Here is a 14,791-nt window from a genome sequence, read left to right as displayed (position 1 = left end):
TTAGCACAAATACTGTAATTTTGTTAAAATACTATGATTTGGCAGGAAAATTATGATTTACCAGAAATACTATGCTTTGATGATTTTCAAGAAATACTGTGATTTAGCAGAAATACTATATGATAGCAGAAATGTGTGCTTGTATGTTTCTAGATCAGTCAACTGTATTTCTGCTAAGTCATAGTATTTGTGCTGCAACATAATGTTTCTGCAAAATGTGTGAATGCCTGTGAGGCATTCACACATTTTGCAGAAGCCACAATATAATGCATCCTATTTTGTACTGTGTGGTATTTCTATGTACTGAGTGTGCGTTGCTGCTGAGTGAAACCAGAAAGAAACAAGTTTCCCGGCGACCTAGAAGTTAGTAAAACTGAACCACTCACACAAAGCCTATTAGTTGTCAAGGCAACGGGGCATCAAACTGCATGCCCTCACAAAACCACCATTGAACAGACAGACCGTGGAGTGCAGGCGAATTCCTTTGCACAAAGAAGAACTTCATGATAAGACAGGTTAAATGTAAATATTCATTCTTTTGCAAAAGTTTGCACACTGCACGATCACAGTCCGATTCCTGTAAACGTTGTAAAGGGATGAATAAGAAGGGAAACAGTTCGGATTGAGCAAATTGTTTGAGAACATCTCCTCCCCCATTCCCCGATGTTGAGGCAAACATGTGGGAAGGATCAGCATACCCCACCCCGTTACTCTTGTGTGTGCAGCTGAACGGAAGCAGCACCGAGCCTTTTCAACTCCTTCTGCTCTCTTCAGCTAACAGATCAGGACGGAGACAGGACTCGCTGGTGCTAACATGGCAACGGTAAAAACTCTGCTTTGGCTGGGACTCTCTCTGTCTGCCTTCGGCGTAACCACTGCAGGTAAAACACACAGCACATGATAGACAGACAGACAGACAGACAGAGGCGACTGGTGTGAGACATTTTAAATAGACACCAGTGTCCTTCAAACACAGCAGGCTCTACTTCACCTGATAGAGAACACAGACAGAAGAGTTAAGCATCTTACACAGGACTTAAAGTTTCCTGCTTGGTATCATGATACAGTAAAATGTCCAACAATTATAGATTAAGACATGTTCTGAAATATTGCAGAGAATCTGATAGAAATGTAGAATATTTAGAAAGTAGCAGTGGTACGGTCCCGTTGGTTTCTGGTCACATTTGAAAGAAAACTGCATTTTTATTCTTACTCATCTAGCTTTCCATCAGGTTTTGCTCTCACTGACTGCTTATGCAAAATTAAATATTGGTTGTTTGCTAATTTTCTTAAATTAAACAGTGACAAACTGAGATTCGTCTGGTAGGAACACGTACCGTTGTGTAATAATGTGATATTCATCGCCTCACCTCTCCTTCCTGTACTCTGAGATCCTCCTTCTCGCTTACTGTCATCATGCCATCTGCTCATCTGACCCCCTCTGGGCTTCAGAGCTTTGCCCCTCATCTTTAGCTCTCCCACCATGTTTGAAATATTGATTCTCTCTCCGTCTGAAAACTCTGTTGTACTGACTTTTAATTCTACGACATCTTCCAGCTTTTATTTGATCCATACTGTGACTTGTAATTGAATTGCTTGTATTGTAAACTTGAGTGTTTTGAAAGGCGTCTGTGAGTAAATGTATTAGTAATGGAGACTCATTAACCTTCCCATGAGGGTGTCTACGGCGCACAGATGTGGGGATTTTCTAAATATGCTTCCACTACAGTTTTTAACAGATGTATTCGCTTTATGTTTAACTTTCTGTTATGTAAAACTCTCATTTTTGACCTTTGCTGACTCGCTGACTTTAATTTGGTTCTGATCATGAAGATGTTGAGGGAGTTGTCATCATTTTCTCAGCTTAAATAAATAAAATAAATGGTTTATTAAGATCCTTTATTCAACTCAGTTATTGTAAAATAAAAACAAAAACCCAAAGAAAACAGGAAGCAGGAGTCATGGAAAACTGAAAATACTGACGATGTTTTATTTCGTTCACAGATGTGAACTCTGCACCCAGAGCTCAACATGTGCACTGGGTGTCTCTGGACTTCACCACACATCTCCGCTGGAGTGTGACACCCTCTGACTACACATACACTGTCAGGTTCTCTGGGTGAGTCACACACACACACACACACACACACACACACACACACACACACACACACACACACACACACAGTGTTGGGAAGGTTACTTTTAAAATGTATTCCATTACAGATTACAGATTACATGCCCCAAAATGTATTCTGTAACGTATTCCGTTACGTTACTCAATGAGAGTAACGTATTCTGAATACTTTGGATTACTTAATATATTATCATGCTGTTTACAACTACATGAATGTACTATTGCTGTGATTTATTACTGTTACTGAAGGTCCGCGGCTCCGAACCGTAGTAAAGGGACCTCTGGCTAATACGGTGGGTTCTGTGTCGGCTCGTAGCTGAAAACTAGCTTTACTTTGTTGTCTGGGTCAACTTTGCTAGCAGAGACAGAGAGAGGCGTTGAAAGGCTGCTCCAACAGAACTTATTGTTTCAGAGGAAAACACGAACACGGTGTACAGTCGAGTCTTAATAGCTTACTTACAGCTGGGCTCGTCAGGCTCTCTTCTTGGCTGCAGTGGTTATTATTATATTTACATGCTTCCAGCTCCCGTTTTTGCTCGATGACAGCTCGTACTTTTCCTTTTTCTCCCTCCCTCGCTCACAGACACATAACGTGTATGGCAGTCCATTCTCCCTGCAGCACGGACTACACTGCCCATGATGCTACATTCTTTAGAGCTATACCTGTAGCATTCTGCCTGTTAGCTTAGCACAACAACAACAACAACAGGCGCTCTTTCACCCAGGAAACACACAGAGAGAGAGAGCGTCACCCTGTAACCATGGCAACCGTAACGCTGCTGCCTGGAACAACAGAACGTAGCTGTCAAACAAAACCCAAACAGTCCTGACCCGCCACAATATGAAACAGGGAAGTACCGCCGTGTAATCCATTTATTTCAACAAAGTAACTGTATTCTAAATACCACCTTTTTAAACGGTAACTGTAACGGAATACAGTTACTCATATTTTGTATTTTAAATACGTAACGGCGGTACATGTATTCCGTTACTCCCCAACACTGCACACACTCACACACACACACACACACACACACACACCCTAACCATCAAGCATGAATGCCTAACCCTGACACGTAGCCTAAACCTAACCTAAAGCCACATTTTGACCCTCAAAGACGCCTTTAAACTCGTGGGTATTTTGAGGCTCCTCCTCCTCAGTTTGTGGAGGAAGTCGAGTCATTGTTGGGCTTTACTGACCAGTGAGGCTGTTTTCTTTGACCAAGAGAGATCTTCTGAGATGTGCACACCCAGGAACTTGGTGCTGCTCGCCCTCTCCACAGCAGCACCATTGATGGTTAGTGGAGCATACACGGTGTGAGCTCTCCTGAAGTCTACGATGATCTCCTTAATCTTCTCCACATTCAGGGAAAGGTTGATGTCACTGCACCAGTATTAACTCCTTTAGTAACTTAACTCTGGTAGTAGGTCTCATCGTTGTCGCTGATGTGACCTATAGTTGTGTTGTCTGCAAATCTGATGAAGAGGTTGTGTGATGATGTGCACGTGATGTGACGTGATTATTTGCAGCCAGCAGGTTGTAATGCAGCCTTCAATAATAGTAATAATCACACAGCAATAGTACATCGAAGACACTGAAGTGTTTCTTTAGGTCGGAGTCTTTGACGCTGACAGCAGCGTGGTTGCTGGATGTATTCCAGTACCCGTATTCAGCGTTCGTATGCTGGAGGTGTTGCTGCTGTCTTCCTGTCAGGAAATCCAGCAACCAGTTACAGAGCGAGGCGCTGATCGCCAGCTGATCCAGTTTATGTCTGAGCTCCTGTGGAATGATCTTGTTGAATGTTGAACTGAAGTTTATGAACAGCATCCTGATACATGAGGCTCTATTGTCCAGGTGTGTGAGGGCTGAGTGAAGGCCCGTTCAAATTGCATTATCGGTCAAGCAGTTTGACGGGTGAACTGAAATGGATCCAGATGTTTTTTGGTTTCCCACAGTGTGTAAATCATGGCAATCCTCCAGATATTGTTTAGCAGCCAGTAAGCAGCAGATCACGATAAGTTTCAAACCAACACAAATGTATTGAAAAAAGGTTGTTTATTATTATTATTATTATTATTTATTTATTTATTTATTTTTATTATTATTTTTTCCCTTTTAAATCTTGTGACATTTCACACATGCACACAAAAAAACATATAAATGAGCTATAGCTGAAGAGAGCCTGCGCTAGTAGCAATACTTTGTTTTATTCACATTTGAAATTAAAAAAATAAAAAATTTGGACAATTCCCTTTCAAAATAAAGTTCATACTTTTGTGACCCAGACACATCTTAAAGTGCATTTAACAGAACAATCAATCCTATCAAAGCTATCAGTGCACAAACCCATAGCAGTAACACATATGAACACATGTACTGCGGCTCACTGAGGGAATACAGGTTGGCTTTAAATCAACAGTATACAAGTCTACAGTAACCTGACATTTTTTCTGAACAAGAGCAGCAACGTTTGGCTCGTAAGTGTCAGTGCACCTTTGAAGGCAATAGTGAAGCGTGTTGTCAGTCAGTGAGCAACGAGAGCTGCTTTTTGTTGCATTCATGTGCAAAAAGCTTGATTCACATGTGTAAATTGACCCAAACATATTGAAGATTATGACTGATACTTTCTTAATGTTAGGGAACTGGTGTGTATTGACATCGGTCCAAAGATCCGTTGGTGCAAAACGTCTTCTTCCCCTCGTCAGTGGAAGGGAATCACTTCCTTAAGTCCCCTTCTGTTAAAACACTAAATGGGTCTCTGGCAAAACTCATCACCTTTGTGCGTAAAGTCCATCCAATCGACCAGAAAACTTCTCTTTCAAAGGTTCAGCCTGGCTTGGAGTGCACACATCTGTTCCACGAGCTCGGTGTCAGTTTTGCCTCTGCCTTGTAGTCCCACATTAAGGTCATTCATGTTTTGAATATGTCTCTCAGAAAGCAGACACTGGTCATAAAGCTGTTCTCCTCATGCAATTCAAATGTGTTTCTGCTTTTTGTTTGCCTGCTGTTGCAGGGGAAAGTTGTGATCTCCTCTTTGAGATCACAGAAATGCTCCGGTGCCCTGCCTTTGGACAGCCCCCTGACATCATGGTGCAATAACAGGTCATGGTGCTCAGCAGACATTTCTGAGAGCAGCATGTGGAACAAGCAGTGCTGGAGGCTTTAATTACTTGTAGCCATCACACTGTCCATTGTTGTTTTGAGCTCCGTGCTTAGCTTTGCACACAACACCATCTGCTGCAATAAAGGTTTGAGGTGCAACAGCCAAACTGCTCACTTTTCCTGCCATGGATGAAGCCCCGTCTGTCACAAGGTGGCTGTAGCTCAGGTGGTAGAGTGGGTCATCTACTCACCGGAAGGGTGGTGGTTCGATCCCAGGCTACAGCCTACATACCAAATATCCTTGGGCAAGATATTAACCCCATGTTGGGTATTAACCCCGATGCATCCATCGGAGTGATAGAAGCACTAAAACCTTAGATAAAGTGCTTGTGTGAATGGGTGAATGCACAAGTTGTGTAAAGTGCTTTGAGTGCTCAGTGGGAGTAGAAAAGTGCTATAAAAAACCAGTCCATTTACAAGCGTACAGACATGCTTCATATCCAGACCACTGTCCTCAAAAAAAGCTGAAATCTTCTCAAAGATTATCTCACCAGTTGTGTGGTTTATTTGTTTTACTCTGTGTTTCTGCCACAGGCAGGGCCCGTCGGAGGCTGTGGCCCTTTGAACAGGTTTGGTGTATTACTCTGTTTGAGCTGTGGGACCAGATCGTTGGGGCGGACCAATTGTTGGTGCAGTATGTTTCGGGGTTTGAAAGCCACAGAGACACAGTGTTTAGAACATGGGTCTCAAACTTGCGGCCCGGGGGCCACTTGCGGCCCACGTCACCCCTACTTCTGGCCCATATAGTGACATGAAGAAATATAACACAGTTTGTCTCTTGAAGTTACTTTTTTGTTAGGGAGGATTTGTTTGTTGTTCAGTGCAAAGTTAAACTAAGTTCTTTAAAATGCAAAAAATGATTTAATATGAAAGCAATACGAGCAGAGAGTACAAACGTACGTCTTCATTTTTATTTTGTTAAATATGAACAAAGTTATAGAAGAATAGAATAGAATAGAATAGAATAGATCTTTATTGTCACTGTTACAAGAACAATGAAACACATTTTGGCATCTCACCATTGGCAGCGTGTAGATTTGCATTCAGATTCTTTTAGTAAAGGAGAAGAAGATAAAATAGATTTTAGTGCAATAAGGAGCAAATGATAGCAGAAGTGCTGCCACGTCTCCTGACCAGAGAGAGCACCAGTGTGTTTATCTGGTAGTTCAATGAAAGGCTTCGGTTAGTTAACCCTTTAAAGCCGGTCAGAGCAGCACGCTCTGTTTTGCGTAACTATTTTTAAATCCCGGTAGCTCTGCAACCACGTAAGCTAGCGCAATAATTTTTTTTGCATATGAAACCGGAGGAGTTGTACTTACATCTTATGCCATCAGCTTGTCCTCGGTCACAGTTTCCTTCCACATATAACTTTGCAAAAACTGCATAAAAAGCGCTTGCAGCAACAAAAACATAATATTCCAGAAACACGCTTTGCTGATCCGATCAGCTGTTCATAACACTTCCTACGTTGGAATAGACGTCAGCGCGAACTTTTGCATGTCCGCCATGAACCTGCCCAAAACCGGAAGTGACGTCATTTTCGCGGAAATGTAGTTTTTTACCATCAGGGCCTCATGAGCCTATACTGGTGTTTTTAAAAGTTATGTTTGACTTCATGACTTTCTGTGTCGTTTCTGGGATGCTTAGGACTCATATTGCACTGCTGGAAATAGTTTATTTTGATGCATATGCTGCTTTTTTACAAATTTGCATTATAATATTTATTTTCATTTTTCCTGCAGTGTATAAAAATTGGTGTATTTCAAAAATAAAACTATGAAGACACTCAAAATAAATTTCCTGTGGTGGGAAACTATTTTGTGCAACTTTTTTGTATTTACAGTTTTGAGGGATAAGCCTCTTAAATTTCTCTAACTAGAAATATATGTTAAAAAAACAAAAACGATTTTCAATTTTTTTGTAGTTTATTGCACTTTTTTGCAATTTATATAATTACTATGCACTTAATGCATACATATTATTAAAGTCTGGGCTATAACAGTTGTATTGATGTATAGCAACTTGAAATGCTCCCAAAAATGGCTCCACAGCATGTAAACATATAATATAAGCTCTGGCGGACTTGGTTCTATGGTAGGTCTTAAAGGGTTAAGAGTTAGGGGAAAAACATTTGCAGTTTTACCTTGTTATACAATATTTAAAATTAAAAAAAAAAAAAACTGGAAATATTTGTGAGTGTTTTCTTGTTTGTTTGGGTTTTTTTGTACTACTTGAACACTAAAGTGGCCCTCCAATGAGATGACAGTGCCAGCAGTGGCCCACAGCACATTTAAGTTTGAGAGAAAATGCGTCTCAGCCATTCTCCTGACACACGTGGGATAGCTAACAGTTTCCGCTTAGGCAGCAGTTGTCCCGTGGATTACCTGGTCAATTCTTTACCAGCCTTCCCAGCTTTGGTCCTAAATTGACACAACACTGTGTTAGTTTCTAATGAACATCTTTAACAAGATCAACTCACGGGGTTCAATGGGAAGTCAAGGTGGCAAGGGAGAGAGATACTTAAATATCTCAAGTGTCCTGCATCTGTCATCGAGGAAGAACACCTAGAGCCTAAAGAAAGAGTTCACAGCTACAGACAGTCAGTGATAGAGTGATTCAAATAAATAACTGAAAAAGTGAATTAACCTTGATGTATTGCTTGCATATATCATGAGTACAGGAGGAAATATTTGCTTGCCTAAAAACACAATCCAGACACGTCAAGCTGAACATTTCAATCGAGTTTTAAAAACTGTGTTCATGTCAGAATGACAGTAACTGCTGTGTGACTTGCAGTGACGATGCTGACTGGAAAGAAAGTCCTAATTGCATCCAAATATCAGCATCAGAATGTGACCTGACACAGTCCCTAAACGCCTCGGATAGGTAAGAACAACACTTCCATCACCCTTAAACACATCTGGTTTACATCAAGCTTACTTTAGACTCTTACTTTTGATTTTTTTCTTATTGTCAGCAATATTTGTGCTGTGTCTATGTACACTACCAGTCAAAAGTTTGGACACATCTCTCATTTAATTGTTTTTCTTTATCGTTACTTTACAAATTGAAGACATTAAATCATATGAAGCAACATATATGGAATTATGTAGCAAGAAAAAAACATTGATAAACACCCTTTTGCTTTGTTGACAGAGCTGCAAACCCTCGGCCTTCTCTCAGTGAGCTTCATGGTGTCGTCACCTGAAATGGTTTTGCTTCTCAGGTGTGACTTGTCGGGAGTAATTTGTGGAATTTCTTGCCGTTTTTATGGGATTGGGAGCATCAGTTGTGTTGTGGAGAAATCAGGTTGGCAGAATGAGGTCAAAAAGGTCAACAAGTTCTCATCATCTCCTCCTTCAAGTCTGTTGGAAAACCATTTCAGGTGACGACCTCACGAAGCTCATCGACAGAATGACAAGCGTGCGCGAAGCAGTAATCAAGGCAAAGCGCGGCTACTTTGAAGAATTTAAAATACATCTTTTGAGTTGTTTCACACTTTGTTGTTTACTACATAACTCTATATGTGTTCATTCATAGTTTTGATGCCTTCAGTGAGAATCTACAATGTAAATACTAGGGGTGGGGGAAAAAATGGATACTGTGTAGCATGGTGATATTTTGTTTGCTAATAATGTATGGATACAGGGACAGCAGAAATCGATACTTTGTTACAAAAAAGGTTTTTGTGCTCTGACTTCAGAGCATGTTGATCCTTTTTCTGAGCAAGAATCCTGACATTCCTTCACTGTCCAAATGTGTTTAACTTGTTTTTGGCAGCAATAAACATGACAGTTTACTTATTTTAATTTAAGACATGTTTTATTTTAATTAAGTTTAAAACTTTTTTATTTAATGTAAAATTATATTTTGTTTTAATTTACTTTCAAATTCTTCAGTTGCTGAAGGGGCTGCATAGTTTTCATAAACTGCATAGTTCAGAATAGCTATAATTGTACCAGATGGTTGATTCAGTTAAGTTGGACTAGACTGTAATACAAACCGTTCAGTTTGTCAACAATCAAACTGAAATGAGAGAAAGACTGAGTGTGAGACTTTGATATTAGAGAAAATGAATATTGATAAAGTTTACCTTTATGTACAGAATCTGAATATCGCAAAATATTTTTAAAAATTGCAATAATATCGTATCGTGGGTTAAGTATTGTGATAATATCGTATCTTGGGATGTATGGTGATTCCCACCTCTAATGCATGTAAGGTAGATATATAGAATAAAGTGTTGGTTAAGCTTAAAAATAAATAAATACTATATGAATGTGAGTATGTTGCATTACTCCTACACTAAACTAACAATAAGTACTTTGATTTTTAAGAATGAATTTGATGACACGTTCAATACTTACAGATAAATCCAGCTTCACAGACAGCGTTACATCTGTATCAGTTTGAGAGCAGGAAGTCCTCTCTGTGCAAACTGTCCTGTTTCATTTTACTAGCAGACTGCACAGCTTTTTTAAATTATTGTCAGCAACTCCTTGGCCATGAATGTCATGTGACACTGTGCAGCTACAGCAGAAATGTATTGTGGTGGGTAAAAAGCTTATTTTAAGGAAAACTCAGATCTGACTGGTGACACTATTTGTGTAGGTTTTTTTCAGGGTAACTACTGCAGTTAAAGCTTGTGCTATTTCCTCAAATGACCATGAAAGCAGCAATTTGATAGAAAAAAATGTTTAGTGTAAATGTGCCATATAAAAAAAGATCCCATCATTAATCATCGTTAAGTATTGTGATAATATCGTGGGATGTATGGTGATTCCCACCTCTAGTAAATAGTCATGAAAATAAAGAAAAATGACTGAATGAGAAGCTGTGTCCAAACGTTTGACTCGTAATGTATCATGTAAGTGCAGATGAATGTGCCTCCAAAGCAGATGTATTCTTTGTGTCCCTATTTCACAGTGTCTACTCTGCTGATGTTCTAACAGAAATCACGGACATGGACTATGAACTCCCTCACACTCAATCTTCCAAGTTCAATCCCTATAGAGAGAGTAGGTTATATATGACACACACACAAATGTTTAGCAGAGCACCCATCCACTCAAAAACTCACTCTAGTAATGATGTTGTAAACTAACTGAACTGACTTTTAGCGCATGAATAAACCTTTGCATGCAGTCTCAGCATAACTGTTGGCTGGTCCTGTCCCCAGGTAACATCAGCGCTGTGAGTTTCACTGTGAAGCCATTGGATGACAGAAGAGTAATAGTGAACATCACTGATCCTTTGACCTCCATTTATTATCGTAAGAAGCAACTCAGCATCAGAGACATTTTAAAAAAAGATCTTAATTATAAGATCCGCTACTACAAGTCTGGAAGCACAGGAAAGGTAATCTGATGTTAACACTAAAAGTGAAATGAGTGAAATTATGTTGTTAAGCTGAAAAAATTATACCTTTGTCATGTAATTCTGTTAGTGCTCCACGTTAGGCTTGCTCACACGACAAATATGGGCTAGCAATGGGCCTTACTATGGGTCCCTCTCTGCTTAGTGTGGTCAGCCCATCCTATAGGCACCCACATAGTGGTTAGTTAGTTAGTAACAAGTTCATCTGGGCCTTTAGATTCAGGGCCTATGGCTAGTTTCATTCAACACTGGTCAGTATTACCAATGTAATTGGACATCTTCTAAAAATCCAGAACTGCAGCTCTAAGAATTTGAAATAAAGAACAACAATTGTGTGTGTAGGCTAGCTGTTTTCTGCTGTGCCTGGTCTTACCATCAGTCAAATGTTACCCCTGTTACCCCTTAGAGAGATGAGATATCAAACTCAAGTATCAAAGTGATACCGGGGCTGGATGAAGGAGAGAGTTACTGCTTCATGGTGGCAGCGTTCATCAGATCCAGACCCAAAGCCACTCAGCAGGGATCCTGGAGCATGCAGCAGTGCACAGAAGGATCCCAGGACCAAGGTACACATATTCTACATGCAACTCTGTAAACTATTTCAGCTTTGGAGAATACATGCTGAAATTTGTTATTAGTTGTTTCAATTGCAGCTTCTTCCTCATAAAGTACTCAGTAATAAACAACGAGTGTATTTCAGCATTAGAGGGAGAGTGCTGCCCTCTGCTGGAAATTGAGACACCTTCATTTGGTATTTTGTCAGATTTGATTTGATTCCATTGGCTTTATAGTATAGTTGTTAACACTTGGAGCCTCAACAGCTCAAGATTAGGAGACGGCACACCCAGCCTCAGTGGGTCATAAGCTAGTGTACTCAGAGTGCTGTATAAACAGGAGGGCGTTGAACATCTGTGCCAAATATGTGTAGTCATCCACTGTGACAACGTTCTCAGACAGGAGGGACTGGCTGACAGGATGTGATTTAAGTTTAATGTCACTCAGGATATTGTTGTCACAGAATTCAGTAACTATCATCAACATCTGCAGTCTTAAACAATAAGGAGCATGTAGGTGGTAACACTGATTGTCTACATTTCCTGTGGGGTAGAGCGGGTCATGTAGTAATCAGAAGGTTCATGGTTTGATCCCCGGCTGCTGCAGCATGCATACCAAACTATCCTCGGGCACGATAATTTATATAAAGTGCTTTTCTACTCCCCCAGACCACTCAAAGTGCAACATGCCACATTCACTTCTATGCTTTTCAGCACTTCCTAGCTAAGACTCACACACATTAGCTGTGTCCCAATTCAGGGTCTGCACGCTTGAAGTACGCATTTTAAGTGCGATTACATCACCGCCACGCGACGACGGCTGTCCCAATTCAAAGTGTACTTCAAATGCATACTCCAAATGCGCCGTCGATTTCCCCAAATATCAAGCGTGGTCCGGTGCACGCTTCGTGGTCCCATATATCCCACAATTCATAGCGCGGCGGTGTGGATAATTTTGCCGCGAAATACGGCAGAAGGGAGCGGCCAAAGAGTGAACTGTCAAAAGTAAGTACTGGATATGACGTCACTTAATTATGTGCGAATGTTTAATAACGAAGAACATTAAAACATTGCTGTTGGCCACATGTGGCAAAGTTATGTGACACTAGTGATGTTTGTACTTTTAGCGTTAACTTGGTTGTAAAGCCTATATATATACATATATATATATATATATATATATATATATACATATATATATATATATATATATATATATATATATATATATCATAATAATCTGACAATAACTATAATATTGGCCATATTATATTTACATTACCACAGTGAGATGACTTTAGTCTCATGAACAACATGAGCTAATTGTTATTTACTAACTACTCTTGAAATAACTGTTCAGTACAGAAATGAAGCCCAACAATCATGTTTTACAGTCCTGTGGTTTCAGCCTCAGATACTCAACTAATCAAAGTGATGTCATGACAAAAATGAATGACCAACAAAACATTTTTCTCCTTTATTTCTGTCAAACAAAGCTGTATGTAACGTTTCTCGCGGTTAGTATCATGGTTGCTAGGCAACCTGAACAGCGCGACGAAGGCTAGACCGTCCCATTTCACAAGCCTCTCACTTCCGCACTTCTCGTACGCACCGTACGTAGTACGCGTAGTGCGCGTACTTCAAGCGTGCAGACCCTGAATTGGGACACAGCCATTCATACTCCAGTAGATGCATCGGAGAGCAGCTCGGGGTTAGCATCTTGCCCAAGGACACTTGTAGACGGGATCGAACCACCAACCTTCTGATTAGTATATGACCTGCTCCACCTCCTGAGCTACAGTTGTTCTTGATGCATTCATCTGAGTGTGAATATTAGATAGAAAGCACTTAGACAAAGAAAAGATGTGTGTGTGTGTGTGAATGAGGCATGTTGTATAAAGCACTTTGAGTGCTCAGGTAGTCTATTTAACAGTGACCCTCGTTCTTTCTGCAGGTTTGAGTGTTGGAGCATGGGTTGGTGTAGGCTTCATCATGTTAACAGTCCTCATCGTCATCGTCACGGCGACCGTCCTCTGCTGTCGCCAGAGAAACAAAACTCTGCAAACGTCTCAGTCATCAGCACCAGTGTAAAGTGCTTGGGTTAAGTTTGCTCTCTGAAACCAAGTTTACACTGTAACCTTGGTTCTATTTCTTTATTTCATATTCAAGGTCTTTATTTGGTTGACACTGAAAGTGAAAGACTTTTTCACATTCACCAGTGTTTGTCCTTTCATTTGTGCGATCATCGGGTACATCAGGAAAACCAGTCTGCTACATCAAAGTCATGATACGGCATCATTTATTAGCTTGTTTTTCGGCGGAACCTGCGTCCAACTCAATTTTAGTTTGCATGGAGCTCATTGGCTGTAGAGTAATTTTCATTAAACAACATTTCTTTTTCTAAAGTAACTGAAATATATCCTTAAGTCACAATCACAGTTTATCTGTAATCTTCATTTATAAAACATGTTTAAATGGTTTAAGATTATAGAAAAAGCAAATAGTTTGAATAGCCTTTCCTTTCACGTCATGTCTGCGTGGGTTCTCTCTGGGTACTCTGACAGTTTAAAGACATGAAGTTATTGGGGTGAAGTTTGGTTGTCTGTCTGTCCGTCATTTCTCCTTACACCTTGGTTAGGCTCTTGCCCACTGTGACCCTGAAGTGGTTAAGTAGAAGAAGATGGATGAACAGCTGGTAATTGAAGCTGTGAAGTTTGTTTTGTTGTCATATCTGCATCAGCTTGATGTGCTGTTTCGTCAGCGGTTACTTAGGAAGACTTTCCAACATATTTGTGTGTCTGAGCCAAATCTTTTGCCTTTTTCTTCTTTTTGACCCATTATGTTTCAGATTTGAATGTCCAGGTCTTATAATTCACCACTGGTGGTTAGTGAACACAGTGGATTATTTAGCAGCTATTTTCTCACGAGTGGGGGGAGACAAAGGGTCCATCAATTATTCTATTTGTTTATAAATAGTGTTAAATAAAAGCTGAAGATTACTTTACTACTTTTATCTCATCTTGTTTTCATCGATCATTCAGATCACAAATGTAGCAGAAACATTGATTTCATACTTCTGCCAACAGCCACTGCTGGTGGGCCGTCCTGAATCCATTGTACTCATTTTCAGTAAACAAAGACTGGTGTTGGGCCCAGCTGGCCCCAGCACCAGGAATTCAGCGCTTCCTATGCTGGAGCCATGTGTCAGTAGATGCAGTTACAGATCCTTTTTTCAGCTCTCACTATGTAACATTGAGGCCAGATTCAAAGGCGCTACAGCAGAACTGGCTCCCTACCTGCCTGACCATCCTTGTCTTTGAAATTGTCTGTGAATTGCCTCAGAACAGGAAAAAAGAGGATAACTGTGACGCATAGTCTTTGATTTATGAATATCTGAAGGTAAAAATGTTACAAATATGAAACAATTCTTTCTTACAAAGCACAATTAATAAAACATCTTTTCCAAATTCTTTATCAATCCAATCTGATCCTTTCACTACGCACCTCTTTACCCCACATCTGGTGCTGGCTCATGACTGCCCTTCCCAGAGCCCGGTCTTG

General features: G+C 40.2%; 1 protein-coding gene across 1 annotated transcript; it reads left to right on the top strand.

Annotated features, from left to right (window-relative positions):
• The first annotated feature begins 545 nt into the window (after positions 1 to 545).
• Positions 546 to 14,229, top strand: LOC146498442 (tissue factor-like). Its single transcript, XM_085141125.1, has 7 exons — positions 546 to 881; positions 2,005 to 2,119; positions 8,097 to 8,186; positions 10,227 to 10,318; positions 10,480 to 10,658; positions 11,083 to 11,242; positions 13,185 to 14,229. Exons 1-7 carry the CDS (start codon positions 815 to 817, stop codon positions 13,319 to 13,321), a joined length of 840 nt encoding a protein of 279 aa, XP_084997251.1. The 5' UTR covers positions 546 to 814; the 3' UTR covers positions 13,322 to 14,229.
• The last annotated feature ends 562 nt before the right edge of the window (positions 14,230 to 14,791 follow it).

The sequence above is a fragment of the Neolamprologus multifasciatus genome, chromosome 18 (genome assembly GCF_963576455.1).
Source record: "Neolamprologus multifasciatus chromosome 18, fNeoMul1.2, whole genome shotgun sequence".
NCBI lineage: Eukaryota > Metazoa > Chordata > Actinopteri > Cichliformes > Cichlidae > Neolamprologus > Neolamprologus multifasciatus.
Note: the sequence above shows the minus strand (reverse complement) of the source record. Positions and strands in the feature narration are given on the sequence as shown.